General features: G+C 36.9%; 1 protein-coding gene across 14 annotated transcripts in view; it reads right to left on the bottom strand.

Moving 5' to 3' along the window:
- Positions 1-17,500, bottom strand: part of CSPP1 (centrosome and spindle pole associated protein 1) — a 56,954-nt gene extending 39,454 nt beyond the window's left edge. For 3 of the 14 annotated variants that reach the window (XM_065668390.1, XM_065668400.1, XM_065668395.1), the window contains exons 1-8: positions 17,195-17,498; positions 12,217-12,320; positions 10,590-10,686; positions 9,230-9,330; positions 8,510-8,533; positions 5,929-6,009; positions 3,059-3,160; positions 1,749-2,197 (exon numbers count right to left, since the gene is read on the bottom strand). In XM_065668390.1, the coding sequence (XP_065524462.1) occupies positions 1,749-2,197; positions 3,059-3,160; positions 5,929-6,009; positions 8,510-8,533; positions 9,230-9,330; positions 10,590-10,686; positions 12,217-12,318 (956 nt within the window). In that variant the 5' untranslated portion in view covers positions 12,319-12,320; positions 17,195-17,498. Of the gene's footprint in view, positions 1-1,748; positions 2,198-3,058; positions 3,161-5,928; positions 6,010-8,509; positions 8,534-9,229; positions 9,331-10,589; positions 10,687-12,216; positions 12,349-12,960; positions 13,060-13,743; positions 13,821-16,719; positions 16,843-17,194 lie in introns of those variants that run through there. The other 11 variants (XM_065668398.1, XM_065668403.1, XM_065668404.1 and 8 more) reach the window with 9 other exon arrangements.
- Positions 17,501-17,512: the final 12 nt, after the last annotated feature.

Here is a 17,512-nt window from a genome sequence, read left to right as displayed (position 1 = left end):
AAATACACACACAAAAAAAACCCAAACTTAAATTTCATGTACAAATTTAAGTTCAGGCAATTCAGGTGACAGCCCAGCAACTGCTTTTAAGAAGATGGCACCAAGTTTGCCAATAACAAATATAAGAAAACTGAACTAAAACTATTTCAGAGTCCTCTCCAATTAAGCAGCAAATTGCCTGGTGATATACGAGTTTCGTATTTATACAAGCATAATCAGTGGTTTTTGAATAACTATGACTGTGTATACTATTATTCAACATGATACTGCCTACTGCTGGTCTAAACACCATCCTTCCTTATATTTTACATTTATAATTCTGAGTACATTTTTTGAGAAACAAAATAAGCCCTCAAACTTTATCACATGGCCATTTTTATTTAAATATTAGGCTGTGTCCAATTGAATTAGACAGTGGCAAACAGATACCTAGTAAAAAAGAGGACATTTGTCCTTCTGGGTGTTAATCTACACAAGAGGATTAACATTGCTGTTAGTCTCAAACCTACAAATATTTGGTTATATAGAAGCTCCAAGTTATACAGACACCAAGTCAAGCTTCTAGCTTTTTTTCTTTCTGAAAAGCTACAGGACAAGACATCCCTATCCTAAAACATCTTTTGCTCATTTCTACCAATATTGCACTACAGTGGTTAATTTTTTTTTTTTTTTTCTTTATAAACAGAGCTGGGGAAGAGTATGAAAAGCTATTTTTGTAGAGAAGTTATTTTAACTCCATTGGCATTTGAAACTGCAAAAGAGGTGTGACTTCATCCATTTTAGAAAACACTGTTGCAGTAGTAGGGCATTTCAGGGTTTGTTCTTCCCAGTTATTAATCTGCAGTACTATTCAGGAAATTATCCCTGTAAACAACAACTCAAAAGATCATTTAACCAATCCACCAGTAATTAACAATGAAGCATGATCACAGTATTTAACACTGCTGAAAGTGGTACAATTTGCCTTCTGTTTTTTCTAGAAGTGTTAATTCTAGGGAAGGAGGGGGAAGAAATGGTTATTTTGCTTAACCAGGGAAAAAAATCAGCTTTTCCTTCACTGAAGGAGCTGCAGGAGAACAATTTTGGCAAGAGGCCTGTTCCCAAGATCTGTAAAGTGAAAAAATGTACACTCTTTAAGCACTTTTTTAAAATTCATTTACAAGTAACTTAACTGCTTTAGTTCATTTGAATTTAGCTGTATAAAACACATCTATTTCAAGTTTGTTACTATCGCACACCACAACCCATCTATTTTTGAAAGCAACTGGTTGTTGCAATGGAATAACCAAAGGTGGCCAGACTGCCAAACCCTGCATGACTGGGCAGGTTATACTTCTTTTTTTCCCTTTTCAGTGAGTGACCTAGAAGCAAGATTAACCTTTTATGTCAAAGCAACCAAACTGATTTACCAGTTAACACAGTTAACAGTTAACAGGCTGTTTAATAATGAATGTTTTCTGGCAAACTACTCTTCACAAAAATGAATTATGGACTTCCTTTTTCTGAGGTAATTTCTCTTGTACCATTGGTTTGCCGTAATATACAAAATGTTCCCTAATGCATGATGCATAGTCTCAAGTATTGGTCCATTTTTAAAGTATTTCTTCTAAAGATTATTCAAAGGTCTGTTTTAAAGGAAGTACAAAAATCCTGCATTCATATGAAAATCCTGACTATTTTTCAGTAAGAAGTAAACATGGCTGTCAACAACACTACAGAAATAAATGAGAAAACAGAATTAAGAATACCTTTCAGCATGAAAAAAACGAGGAGTTTTTCTGTCATAAGCACTTTCAGATCTAAATCTAGGGTCCATCCCTTCACTTATCTCAGGATCATAGTCCATTCTGTAGTATCTTCTACCAAAATTACGATCTTCATCAAGTCTGTGATGCTTCCTAATAGGAATTACGGATTGGGTAGCAAATCCATGATGCCTTCGACTGGGAACATCCAAATCTTCATCAAGTCTTTTATTTAATAATTGAGTTCTTAATTCAATGTCATCATCTAACCTCTGATACCTGTCTTCCTCCAGCCGTCTCTTATTTAGCAGCTCTTCATAACCTTCTGTAGAAGTAAAGGCATCCTTCTTGGGAGGCTCTGCCCCTGTATTAAAGGGCTGTACTTCTGTATGTAGTTCTGGCTGAAGCCTTGTAACAGCAACAGGTATTTTATTCCTGTCCATCTCATTCTTCTTAATAGAAAAAAAAAAATATTAAAAGATCTGAGTCTAAACAAATCACATTGAGCAAACTGTTTGTTCTTTTATCAAAAAGATTTTGATAAAACTATTTCTACATGAGAATAACAAAAATATAACATAAAGGTCCAACAGGATGACAAACAAAGCAGAAAGAAAAACCTCGATTCCCTAAATCTAATTAGATAAGACAGCTGAGTAAACATAAATGCCCAAACATGCATAAAAATCTTTATAGAGATTTACAGCCTCAGTTACAAAACACAAGCTGCATTTTTGCTTTTCCTAGGGTTCACTGTTGTGTAGCTCCCCAGAATTTTAAGAACCCAGTAAGAATCAGACACTGAATTTAAAAATATAAAGGATGGCTGAATACTGCCTCATAGCTGTCCGCATGGATTAAAACAGTTTTCAACTACATGACACTTCAATGCACTTGGAGGAAAACATCTTTCTCCTAAGAAAACAATCTTTCTGGAGACAGACAAGAAACATTTTTCTAGATGGAACTTACAAATATATGGATATTTACACTTGCTGTCTGCTGCAAGAAAGACGGTAAGTTTGCAGCTGTTGTGAGGACAAATACAAGTCCCGTCATGAAACAGCCTAGCTCTCACACTACACTTAAGAATTTCCATATTAAAAAAAGAAAGTGGAAGGCCTTCTTAAATCAAACCTGCAGGAGATGAAAGTTACAAATTATTGCAGCCCATCACTAAAACTAAGGCAACAATATTTAAAAAAGAAAACTTATCCATTCCACACAAAATTTTACTATGAACAAGCAATAGGAAGGCTTTCTCGGATCAATACAAATAATAAGTCAATGATAAAACTATAAACCTGTATTACCTCTGTGTTTTTCTTCCCTAATTTCCTTAGCCTTTCGTTCCACAATTCTTTATCCCTGAGGTACTGATTGTACTCCTTGTTTCTTTCAAGCCGTAGTTTCTCCTAAAACAGGCATTGAAAAGGGCATCATAATTTTGCATTTTTGAGTACCTTTTAGCTTCATAGAACTGCAGTATTAAATGAACACATGCAAGCTGTGGTTTTCTCCCCTCTCTCCCCACCTCCCATCCTCCCATGATGTACAAATAGCGCTTGAATTGCTTCAAGGTACTTCTTCATTCTTGAACGTATTACTTTCTCTTAATCTGAAATCCGTAAGAAGTCAGCTTCTTGGGCATGAAGTCTAGCCCCCAGTAACACTAGTGTAATATTAAGTTCAATCTTAAACCAGTCAGTTTTCCTCTTGCTAAATATATTACAAAACTGTTCCAAAGCCTCACTACTTGGACAATCATAGATCACATTCTAATTTAAAATCTAGATGTATTTACATATGATTTTTAAACTTACTTTTGTGTGTGTTAAGATTAGTTGTGACTTGCCCCACTCATAATTAAAACAGGACAACAAATACATGTGTAGACAAGATGTGTCAATTAGAGCTTAGGATATAACTTGAACTGTCAAATTCAAACAAGCAGTTAAGCTGACTGCAAAAAGAGTCGAAAGCACAAAGAACACAAGGAAAACCAAGAAAAACATGATTGATCCACTTTGTCCTAGTTGCTTTTTCAAGGTGACATTTATATCCAGCTTGCTCAGATCTAAAAATAAACCTGCAGGAATCATACATCATAAAAATCCCTGCAGGAATTTTACATCAATAGCTTAGTAACATAATATGAAATACAAAAGTCTACAGGTAAAGTAAACTCTATTTTACTTTATTTCCTATGTTTAGAGCATGGAGCATGTCTTACACTAACTCATTCCAACCATCATATATGTGCATAAAAGAGAACTATATTACAATATTAAGAATTATGATCTTCTCCACTGCAGTATTTTCCAATAGAAAAAAGCAAAAAGTATTTTAAAACCTTAGCACTACATATAAATTTACTTCCCACAAACAAATTTCAAACAAAAATAATTTATAGATCTATCACCATAGAAATACCAGCTTAGTAGCTGTTTTGCAAATAAGACCAATGCTCCCAAAAACTTCAGGGATTCCCCCACCCAGATTTGTGCCTAGAAGTTTCATATCTGCAGACAGCTATGGAAGCTGCTTGAGGGGTATTTTCCACAGCTGAGAAACTAGCATTGTCTGTAACAGGTGGCGAAACACTCAGCAGAAAATTCCGTATGCTGTGTGGCTGCACATTTTACCTAATAGAGGAAACTAAAATGCAAACGTTAACCTCTAATCATCATCCGCCCAGAGGCTAACCGTTTAGCAGGGCACACTGTGACACCTTCTGGCAGCTTTTAGGTTCTGCAATTCCACTAAATAAGTGGGCAAAAAAGGATACAACACACTTAAGCAGAAAATCTCAGCAAATGTTGAGCTCCTATGATAGAAAACCAATGATCAGACGTATTCGCCTTCCCAGCCATTTCATTCTTGCTGCCTTTTTCTTTTTTAACACTAATATAGTTTGGAGTTTGAGACTTTTTCGTAACAGCAGTTTTCACTTGAGTTCTCACCAGGCTCCTCATACGGCCAAACATAATTGCCAGCACGGGAAAGGCAGAAAGCGTAAGTAAGCACAGCAAGGGCAAGACCAACGCATTCCATACCATAAGTCTTGTGTCAGATTACAACAACAGCATAGCCTCAAACACAAAGCAACATGCAATTCCAAGAAATATAGGTTTAAAAAAATTAATTAAAAATAAGTAAGTGAAACAAAATCCTCAAAGGTGCAACAGCCCCTCCTCCAACAAGACAGTTTCTCTTTCTGCCTTGCATCTCTGCTGGGGTTTGACAAAACCTAACAACCAACCAGTGGTGTTTGTTGAGACAGCAAAAATATATGCTAAATTACAGTGTTTCTGCTGTTTCAACTTCCTGGATCAATTTACAAGCAAATACAAGAAAGGAACTGCAAATACAAGTGAACAGTAGAAGGGCAGAGGAGAGGTAACCCCTGTAAGATTGATCTATTCCTCTGATGCATAGTATGATTTTGTGAACACCTGAATCAGAGCTTAAGAAAATCCACATATGCATACTGCATCTTCATATTCTAACCTCCATGAACCTCCAATAGCAGAGAGACAGTTATGGCTAGTATCCTTCTCCAACATATGAAAGCAAGACCATAAACTGGTAAGAAATCGCACAGAAACCAAACGGGTTAAACACAGGGAGAGAATGTGTACTCCTTTGACAAAGCACATTAGTATCAGTATTTTGAAAGAAAGATTGGACATTGGTAAGTTTCCTATATTAACAGCAGGCAATATGTGAAATACAAGATCTAGTTCTGATAAGAACTGGTAAGACTATTACTGTAGAAATAGCTACATGGAAATATTTTAACATTTATCCCCAGGCTGCAGTAGAAAGAGTAATAAATTAGAAGAGGATTTATAAGAAAAACAGTGTTCTTTATTAGATCAATATTTATTGCTGAACAAAACCCAAGCACAATGAGAGCTTTTGAAAACACCCGGTGCCCTGCAGCCATGAACTGGAAATAGCAAACCTCCAAATAGTATCAGTGCAAACTTACACATCTAATTATCTAGAAATTTAGAGTACAGGTAACCTAGGATTATTCTAATGACCACCTCCCAAAAACATTTATTTGTAAACATTGGGGGAATGCAAACAAAAAAGGGGAAATAATTTTTCCACAACAGTTTAAACATTCGGGTTCTTTTTCAAGTTATATACCACTTAATTTCCTCCACATACTTACCTTTGCAGATTTTCGCTCATCAATAGGAAGAGATAATCCCTGAGTATATGGATCTACTTCACCAGTAGTCTGATAATTTTTCTACATTTAAAAAAAATGAAAAAAAAATATTTTTTAAATATATACTCAATATATTTTAAAATACCAAAACTTACTTGCTAGGAATTAACATTTTCTGAAATAAATCTGATCAATTCAATTAAATAAAAACTGAAGAAAACCTTCACATTTTGAAAATGTAGAATTATCTTGGAGCACATGAATGAAGTCAAGGAATGCAGAAAGTAAAGTGCTTTGTCACACTTTAAGCCTGAGTTTCAAAGAGTTTGTCACTTCTTCCCTGTTACACTACTTCCATGATCACATAAGACAGTCTTCCTATATTAAAAATACATATTTTTATTCAAAGAAATCACACCAGTACTCAGTTTTCCTGTAATGAAGTAGAATAAGCACAAGCATATGTACAAGCATAAGAAGAACCTTCCAAAACACTACTTAAGATGAAAAATTGATTTTTCTAAAAAAAAAAAAAAAAAAAAAAAAGGATAACATGTGTCTACCTCTTATTTTAACAGATGGAGATGGAATCCATACTAACACTAGCACAGCCAACACTCTGCATCTCAACACTATGTTTTTTGCAACGGCAGTTCCCAAACTTCAGGGTAATGACCTGTCACCAAATCTTGTAATTCCTTACGGACCATCAGTCATTTTCAGAACAGAATTTTTCATTGAAAACACTATGTGGTTGCTCCATACAGCTCCCTGAGCCACGGCTTGGGAACTGGGCCGTGCAACACGTCAAAGTATTGGCCTTTCAAATCAAATACCAGTGCTGGAATAGGTTCTCAGCTTCTAGGTCTAGTGGCTTCTTCCTACATCACTCATTTACTAAAAGCATTCCCCAGCCATTCTCAATCACCTATGTTTTATAAATCTGATTATCTTTAATAAAAAGATCATCTATTTGTGTGGCATGGGCTGATGAAAGGAATGGGTTAGATACGGTATTTCATTAGCATTGTTTCCTTCCATCCTTTATGTAGCTTAAAAGCTTAGAGGCATGTCAACACATAAGCACTCTACCTGTTCCAGTGCAAACCCACATCATTATGAATTACATTTCACAACTAAACATTGAAAGATTTAAGGGATTTAATTACCATGCAAATATCCAAGCACTAAACCAACTAGATTAATATAGGAACTAAGTTATTTTTGCTAGAAAAACTAAATAAATTGTAATCCTCATCATTAATTCTTTTTGAACAGATCTATAGAGAATACTTTTGATCTTTAAAAGGTATTTGCTAAAAATCAGAAGCTCAGATGGAAACTGCATTTTCTATGTGAGCAAGACTAAGCAAGTTATTAACCAAAATACCACAATGAGAGCTGCTAAGAGTTGCACTATCTCTTTAAGAGATTGTTATCCTACCTATTCTGCAGAATTACAAGCTTAATATAGCTAACATGTACTACATAAAAAGAAACCCTGTAAACTACATTAAATTGTACATTAAAAAAATAAACTACAAAATTTGTACAACTGAAATTCAATTGGGAATAAAACATCAGAAATTTATATTAAACTATATTATTCGGGTACTTCGGTAAGAATTATGAAGTAATAAGTTTTTACACAATATTCTAACTTTGAAATTAATCTGACGTTTAAGATTAAACAAGAAGCAACAATTATATAAGCATTATTTTGGTAAGAGGTTAAGAAGCCTGTTTTGCTGTTGCTATTACTATTCAGGAATTCTACTGCATGCTAATATAGCTAATTTGTATCACATACATGTTATTCAAAGCCTCAGAAAAACCAGAAGGTTGTGTTTCTACCACATTACCTCCCAGTCCTTTTACCCAAATTGCTTAATCTGAACAACCTGGATGGACGCTTAAATTTTAAAACTGTATAGACTTGACAGTATAAATATAAATAATGATATAAATAATAAAAAATTACTGTAATTGAACACAGCTTGCAAAGGTGTGTCTCTTGTTTTGTTCTTCACATTACTTGTATTCTCACATTCTGGCCACTAGGTGCTGAATAACTGCCCCTACTGCTTCCCTAACCATCACTGATGAGATGTCAGTGATAAGAAAGAAAAGCACCCCAGCTCTGATTCCAACGACATGACATTTCAGGGTTTATGATTTTATTCCAGCTTTGTAAAGTAGGTGTATAAATAAATAAATAATTAAAAAGATCTGAACTGGTAACATCTATGGAACTTAAAAGCCTTGAAGCAAATGTCTACTAAACTAAAAAGTTTTATGGAGTCAGCATTAGACAGCAACAATAGCAATGGCAAAAGAAAAAAAAGAAATCAGCGAGTGTTTTAAAATCTTACCAATGGAAATAATGAACTTAAGTAATCATTTGCACAAAGCCAACGATGCTGTTAATCACAACTAATCACTATGGCATGCACAATCACATAAAGCACAATAAAGTAATGATTTTTTTATTAATTCAAATTGCACAAAGCTTTCAAAGCAAAAAGTGACTAATTTGAAAAGAAAAAAAGAACAAAAATAAAATATATTGCAGGCACCCTACCTTTCTTTTTGCCTGTGAAATACCCTAAAAATCAGGGAAAAGATACTATTCAGAAAGAGTCTTTCATTCAAAAATATCTGACTTAACAAAAGAGACCACTTCTCTTAAAACCAATCCATTTTTTTTCATTTTAAGAACTAAAGATAATTAGCATTTTGAGACAACAGATTATCTGGTTCCTGATTTGTTCCTGTTTGGCTAAGAAGGGATACAGAATATTCCCAAGACTACAACATTTCCCACATACCATTTCAATTTTAAATTTACTGTGACATCTAATAAATCATGTTAAGCAGAACAATTTTATTTCTACCACTGAAAAGAAGCTGTCAAATGCAGTCACACTAATTATAGGAATATTCTTACTGAATTACAGACCACACAACACATAAGCACTTCAGGAAGTAACATGATATTTTAAATTCTTAAGATGATACTAAGAGAGTAGCACATACAAATAAATTAAACTATTCAGAATAAAAGGTACTAAGCAATAAGTAGCCTCGTGGCAGCAAAATCTATGGAAGCCTGGAATATACAACCATTCCGAGCAGTGACATTTTGAAACTACTTTTACTCAAGTCTGCAAAATCAGCCATGGTTCATAATGAATGCCTTCCTATAAAGATTTTCCAGATTTTATTCATTTTCATTCTATTAAAATGAGTGAATCTTTTTAAAAGACTCACTCAACTCAGGCAACCAGACAGGATGCTTTACCTGAGAAAGGTATCGCCTATAATCTTGTCGGAGTTCCTCTTTCAGTTTATGTTTTTTTCTTTCATATTCTTCTCCAAGAGGTAAACTCAAGCCATAGTCACCTGAAAGGTTAACACCATTAAATATTATTAGTATACTATTTTGTATCAATACAAAACACATCCTGCATCTGGATTTTTATTAGATATCAGCACAAATAAAATGAACTGCGCAACCAGTAATTACATAACAGCTGAAATACAAAATGTCCTCTCCCTATGAGCAGTTGGGTGGAAAACACAGAAAAATGGATTGGGTTTTGGATGTTAATTTTCCTCTAGTCCTTGTGCTTTTTCTTCCCACTTGGAAAAAAAAACACAACAAAGCAAAACAACATAAACAGTATTTGGATAGTTTGACAAATAGTGTAAAATAATCTAAATATTGTACATTTTCTTTTGCCAATGTATGCTTCAAAGGAAGTCTCCTTTGATATGTTAGTTTCTATATTACTCTGGTATTTTAATCCATGCCAATCACATAATAGGAAACATACTTTGCAAGTAGAAAGAAACAAAACACACTTTGCAAGTAGAAAGAAACAATCTATTCATTTAGCATGAAGCATGTGAAAAAATATGTGGCTTCCACACAACTAGAAGGAAGCTGGCCATATGCTGAAAATCATTTTTTCTTTCCACCTCAGTGTTTTTAATTGTAGTAGACCCAAAATACACAGTTAGTACTTTTCCAAGATTACTCTCAGGTCTCATAAAAGCTGCACTCCTAAAATATAATGCCATGCAAGCTGGCATCTTAAAGTACTTTGTAAGAAATATCCTCTGCCTCAGAAGCCCACCTCTGCAATCACTTTCACCACTCTCCAAGGAACAAGTCTCTGTCTAATTTAATCCAAATGAAATTACACTGCTTTAAAGCAGAACCAGCAAATAATATCAACAACCATCCACTGATAATCAAATGCGTTCAGTGCCCAGATTATTATTACAGAACACACTAGTTTTGGTTGAGATAGTTACATTTCTTCATAGTAGCTTGTATGGGGCTATGCTTTGGATTTGTGCTGGAAACAGTGTGGATAAACCAGGGATATTTTAGTTACTGCTGAGCAGTGCTTACACAGGGTCAAGGCTTTTTCTGCTCCCATCTCACCATCGAGTATACTGGGTGTGCACAAGGAGTAGCATAACTACAAAACAAATTCCACACAACTCGAAGACATTTGGAAGACTGAAGAATTGGTACGCACTTGAATTATAATGGTTATCTTATAATTAAAAATCCAAAGTAGTAATTCCCTTCCAAAAATTTTCAAAGGTAGCTGGGAAGACATATGAAAAAGAATATATATATACTGTACCTAAAGAATAGTTCTGTTGACTATTTGGAGGTATATTTTCTTTAGCCATGGATATTAACATTTTGCTAGTCTCAGAAAGCTTCTCTGATTCCTTATTCTGAAAGCAAAACAAAACACTTTGCTGCATCACAAAGTAAAAGAAATATCACATACAGGGACAACATTATTAACATAATTATTAGCACTGTAGAACAGAGGAATAGAAAGATTGAAAAAGATGCTGGATTACCACAGTAAGCAAGTTATACATTTCACTAATACCACCAAAAAAGTAGCTCCCCTTTACAACACAGGAATTATCAGTTCAGTATGTCCAAAGTATTTCATGTCATGAAATACGTTGACAATATATATTGCAATTTATTTCATAAACTGTATGTCATAATCTAAAATTGTTTCATAGTTTACACATATCTTCTCTGTTTTGGTTGTTTGTTTTTTTTTAATGGGGGCTGCTGTGACATACTGCACCCTGTTTGAAACTATGAAAGAATTACATGGTACTACGGTCAAGTTTAACACACCTGTTCCCTGTAACTGCACTTTCATCATGCAGCTCAGGACTTTATCAAAATATAGGCTGGAAACATTCTCCCCTTTAAACTTGCTCTGAGCAGAGGAAGCAAAAATAAAGGAAGCCCAACTCTCCACAGCTCCCTAAGAATTAACTGTCTGGAGCGAGTTAAGCAACCTTTCTGTAAAGAATTATGATAACTAGGTAAAAATACTTTTATACATCCTTTTCCCACAGAAGAGGAAAGACAAATTCTCATAACATTCTGATAAAACAAAAAAGGGAGTGAAAACAGAATATTATAATTGCTGATAAAAGCTCAAGCTGTTTGGGACTTTGTAAGTCAAACAACAGATAAATCAAAACTCCTTTTTTCACCAAGGACTTGACTTAGTTACCATAACACTTAGCTAGCTTGAATTATTTAGATATAGCTTTTTGCCAGGTACTGGCACTCTTACACAGCTTAAGGGTGTTCTGCAAATTATAAAATCTTTACAGCTTTAGAATTAGGTACTAAAATTTCTAACAGGAAATTTGTGATAAGAACAGATTTGGTTTAATTGATTGGATTAAGTTATTTGCCTTTTGTATTTTCTAGTTTCTGCAACAGTAATTTTGAGGATATTTATATCATTTCATCCCTGGCAGTGTTCAAGGCCAGGTTGGATGAAGCCTTGGGTGGGATGGTTTAGTGTGAGGTGTCCCTGCCCATGGCAGGTGGGTTGGAACTAGATGATCTTGAGGTCCTTTCCAACCCTAACTATTCTATGATTCTATCATCCATGACCAACCCAATACCCATGCTCTGGAGTAGGCTGAGAGCAGATTCCTGCTTGGTCAGCTTCTCTAGGGAGGGAGGAAGGAACAATAAACCATTTACAAGAGCTTTTACACTTGCAATACACAAATGTTACTGTATATGCCTGGTGGCAAACAGGTTTTGAAACATCTACATAAAAATGAAGAATTTAAGTTAGAAATTACTTTGAATAGGTAAATAATATATACTTGAACTAAAAGTACAGTTTGAAAGCACAGCAAAAGTAAGCTTAAATCGAGACCCAAGCAATAGATGTGTTTACATTTGTGAAAACTAATTAATACTCTTACCCTCATTTCCATGTACGGTGGATCATTTTCAAGTTCTGCTTTATCTTGTGCCAACTTGGCCTTCTGATCTTCAATAAACTTGTCTAAATCATCCGCCATCATTTCTAAGGTTATGGAAAAGACATAGAACATGGAACCTCCAAAATGTAAAGATCCCTTACAGTTGCTTAAGACAGTAGTTATGTAATGTTCAAGTTTCTCCCTCAGAACTACAAGCCATAAGATGTTTGCTAGGTCACTGGAACACCTGAATCAGGAAACCCATCCATAGACATTTCTTGATGTAATTCACTTGATTACTTTTACAGAGAGAAAATTCAAATATTACAGATTATAAAACTGAAAGTATTTCTCTAATCTTTTGGGAGGTTTTTTCCTAAGCACTTTGGGGTTATTTTTCTTTGACTGCAAGTCTGCCAATGGCCCTTGACTTCACACTAGCACAAACTTATTGCTAGTGAATGATAAAATCAAATTAGACAAAAATAAACAGGATAAAGGAATTGTTGGGGGGGGGAAAGGTACAAAATTCACATATACTCTAAAATAAGGAACAAATCATGCAATTAATTCTGTGCTTAACTTACTATCACAAGAAGTCTTAAAAATCATCAAGCTTACTCAAAACAACAGAAAAAAAATGCATTAAAAAATACCAAGAAAAGAAAAAATAAAAACCCCCACAACCAAGCATAAAACACATGCATAGTGTTTCTGGAGTTGGAGCCAACAATGTATCATTACCTCCTGTACCAACAAAATCGTAGAGGCAATAAGAACAGCTCCAACTCCGCAATAACCATGGATATGAGGCAGCACTGACTTGCAGTCAAAGACACCCTTCTGTAAGAAAACACATACTGAGGAGCAGCTCATTACCTTGCTTCCATTAGTTGTGCATCTTGCCTATTTAACTGAAAGCATCTTATTTGTGCAATTTAGTGTATATTGCTGCTCCTGGACACCCTCACAATAAAAACTAAAGTCAATCAAATTCATGACAATGGAACTGTAGAGAAGTTAAGGCTCACACTCAAACTTTGAATATTCTTTGTTAGGATACTTTTGCCAGGACTAAAAATACTGTAGATCTGCATACTAAGTAACCATGGAAAGAAGACAGACCAAAACAAAAATAAAGCCTACTTCATCCCAGTCCCCCACTCAGCATTTTCTCCAAATCCACTGGATAAGCTTTGCAAAACTAAGCCTACAGATAAAAATCCATACATACATTCTACACTTAAAGGAAAGCTGAAACTGAGCAGAGAGTTATGACCCTCAATCCCTCTAATACTACCTAAACAACTTAAGCAAAAGGACTGCTTATGCAGGTTCCTCAGCAATCCCATACAGTATCTGAACTCAGAGTGCACAGCAGTTTCAGTAAGGCTAATTCAGCATCCCTCTAAAGCCTACAGATCGTATGAAGTAAACAATAGGCCAATAATAAAAGTATATTAGAAAGCACTTTCAGGGAGAGGATCAAAGAATCAAAAAAATAACCCAAAACAAAACAAAACCAACCTCAAAAAACAGGGGCATAAGATACTTCATAGGTAAACATAGAAGAAAGTGTCCAGAGAGACTGAGATAAATGCAGACTAAAAGTAAGATGAAGAGAAAAAATGTCAAAATTCCACCAGATAAATTCAAGTAATTGCATACTAACTTAAGGAATAAATCTGCTTGATGTATTCCTTAAAACATATTCCTTTCAACTTTTTCTCTTGTATTAATGCTACTTTTGATTCATAATATGAAATTATAATATTGTTAAAGAAGGCAGAACTAGGACAACCTATTCACAACCCCTAGTGATAACACAGGACAGTTAATTCCAAATATAAATTCTCCCATCTGATTTGTCCTAAATCTTTAATCTCATTAGTTCTGCACACTGATAAATGATAAAAGAAATCTAAAAGAGGGTAAGTTTTCAGGCACTGATAAATTTTATTTAGCCTACTAGATTACATAAGAATAAAGGAAAAAACTCTTCTGAATGGTTGAAACAACTTGTCATACTGAAGAATTTAAAAGTTGGTCTCATCATCTAGCCAGCGCAGAATAACCACCAAGAGGAAAATTACTTCACGTAGAAAGAGGCATTGTGAGAAGTCTTTCCAAAAGTTCACCGACTTTAATATCTGTATTACTTCTATTTAAAATAACACTTAGAAACTCCAGAACTGTTTCCAAATCACCATACTGGAATGGTACCAAACCTATTCTGAGAGATGGTATAAGGAGAGGAGTATTTGCAGTGTTTTCTGTATCTAACACAAGTAACACAATGAATATTCTACCATTCTGTGCTCCGATCATATTGCTCAGAGAGCAATCTAATAAATTAGAAAAACAAAGACAAAACAGTTACAGTTGAACTACATAGGCAATTCAACTGGTGCGAAGAAATCTCACAACTCCAGGCTTTGGAGAGCACTGAGACAAATAATGCTACAGCACTAACGATTCAGCATACCTTTAATACAGCTGAATAACCAGGAAAAGTGGCCAAATGCCTCCTAGAACTCTTAGAAAATAGCTAGACATTTGTTTCTTATATCCTTCTGCTGGAGTTGATCTTAAAATATGCACAATCCTTATGAGATATGCAAAAAGATGGCATTATACAGAAAGAAATAAAAAGTTAAAAATGCTTACATATTCTAAGCAAAAGACTGGCAATTTGAAGGTGATACATACACTGCAAAGTTCAAAAAACAAACCAGTATGTTAGCAAATAACATACTGAATATTAATTTTATCAACTACTCTATCAAGTGATGAGATCATGACTAATCACAACAAAGAAACATTATGTTTCTATCTGAGAAGAGTGCTAACACAGTTCCTAGTTATGCAGTGAACTATCTCAGAGGTGACAGCACTAAACTCAAAGCAAACCATCAAACTGGCTTCATATGACTGCACAAACATACCAAAGCACAGCCTGCCACTATAAACCCACTCCAATTCAAAACAAAATCATCCATTTTCAGTTTAGCAGTATGTCTGAATGCATTTGGTGTATTTCTAGATACTTCCAACTACTAGTAAAAGTGGCAGCTTCAAACGTAAGCTTGGAGGCAGCTCCACAATCATGCGCATAGAGAAAAAGGGAAAGTTAGAATATGCTCCAAACATCTGAAAACTCAAGGATAAACCATAGGTCCCCCAAAATTATGAGGTGCAGGCATTGTATTTTTCAATGTTTTAGGAAAACAGAATATTCCAAAAGTGCTATTTGGAAAAAAAAGTCTGACATATCTATCAGCTCTTCCTTTCACTCTTGCATCTTTAAATCCTGTATCTTTAATCCCCAAACACTGTATTATTGAGAGTGAAATTCCATTAAACATACTTCTGCTATACACTCAACTACTGTCTGAAAACATCCCATAAAAACAGTATTTCCTATATGCTTACTTCTAAGATTTTTGGTTTTCATAAAATCTTTTTTTTCCTTTTAAACTGGACGTTTTCACAAAGCAACTCTGAATAATGAGAGTCAGCTACGTAGACTTCAACTTAAGCAAGTATACCAGGCAGTAGAAAGCATACAGATATTCAAGAAAATAAGTCAAGCTTGAATGTGAGATTTTTACTGGATCTATGGCCAGAGTTAATAATGCACGTCTCTGTATTCAAGATACACAAAACATCTATGTGCGTGTGTACTGTATCATAGGTACTATACCTAGCTGTGTACTGTGTACCAACTTCATCATCTAAAGCAGTGTTTACTGCATTCCTTTTTATTCTTTCCCTTCCCCTCCTACTTTTTTAGGGAAATGGAGAGCAAAATTTAAAACCAGCATATAAAAGTAAACAGATTTCACCTCTCCTGTGCTACCATAATGCTAAAACCAGCAAGAAAACTGACAAGATGGCAATTCCCATCCATATGAACTGCAACAAGTGTGGTGAGGAGGGAAGAGCTTTGGAAAAGCAATTATATGCTACGTTTAATAATTGTACTTACAGGTTATATGGTCACATAATCATGTCATTTGAAAGTATTTTTAAAGTTTCAAGCAAACTCCCTAAGGTCTGGTAACAGCCATCACTGGCTGCCCCTGGGAACGGCATTTACAATAAGCTCTAGCTGTCACAGACATGCTTGCTCTACCTTCCACAGACATGCTTGCTCTACCTTCCACCTTCGTTTCTTTCAAATTCTTATCTGGAAAAGCACAAAAATAAAATAAAATCCAGGGTCTGGACGCTCATAATTTATAAACTGACTAAACCAACATCACTTTTTCATAGCTGTGAAGGCAATTAACCCTTGAAACAACCAAGCAAGTTTCGCGAGTTACTTCCTCTCACCATTAAGGGCTTATCTACTTCTCCAAAACACCCCTTGCGATCCAAAAGGGCATTATTTTCAGAAGAACCCTTCAGAGCCGGGACAGAGAGTTTCTCCTCCTTGAGCCCGACAGCTCGGGGCAGCGCCTCTCCCTCACCCGGGCCTGCAGCGCCGGCCAGCACACGTACCGCCTAGCTCCTTCCCTCCTCAGCAGCATTTCTCAGGCACTCATGCAAGCATCGGTGCCCCTCGGCCCAGGTGCGAGGTGCGGCAGGCGGCGGGACGGGCAGGCGGCCTCCCGGGCTCAGACCCTTTAAAAAGTGCAGCGCCGTTGTTAGGCAACGGCCGCACAAACAAACTGCTCCCGCCGGAAGGCCCTGCAGAAACCGCTGCCCCCGCAGGGAGGCCCAGACACTGTGCCCCGGGCCCCGGCGGGGCACCCCCGCCCCGCCCCGTCCCGTCCCGCTCCCTCCACCGCGCCTCCCCTCGCACCCCCCCCCCGGGCCCGCTCCGCTCCCCGGCGAGCCGCCCTCGCCCCGGCCGCCCCCGTTCCGGGCTGTGAACAAGGCAGCCGCTCGGCCCCGGTCTCCGTGTGGCGGGGCCAGCAGGCCAGGCTGCGTGGGGTGGGGTGCGCTGCCGGGTGCTGCCCCGGCCTCCACTCACCGCTCCCCGGCGGTCGCGGCTCTCCACGTCCCGCACGTTACCGCTTCCCCGGAAACCGGCGAGGGCGCCGAGCAGCGCCCCCTGGTGGGGGCCCCTTCTACCTCGCCGCCTCACAGGGCGGGAGTGGGGCAGCCCCGGTGCGGCTTTAACAGGTGAACAGGAGCGGGAAGCAAGATGGAGGCGGTGATCTCCTCTCTACGGAGGGGTCGCCTCCCCCGACACACCGCTTGGCCGGGCGGCGGCCACTGTGGAGAACGTACCGCAGCCCCCGGACGCCTCCGCCAGGCCGTACATTGCCGTAGCCGAGCCGCACCGGCC

Source organism: Lathamus discolor, chromosome 2 (assembly GCF_037157495.1).
Source record: "Lathamus discolor isolate bLatDis1 chromosome 2, bLatDis1.hap1, whole genome shotgun sequence".
NCBI classification, from domain to species: Eukaryota; Metazoa; Chordata; class Aves; order Psittaciformes; family Psittacidae; genus Lathamus; species Lathamus discolor.
This window is presented reverse-complemented; position numbering and strand designations above follow the sequence as displayed.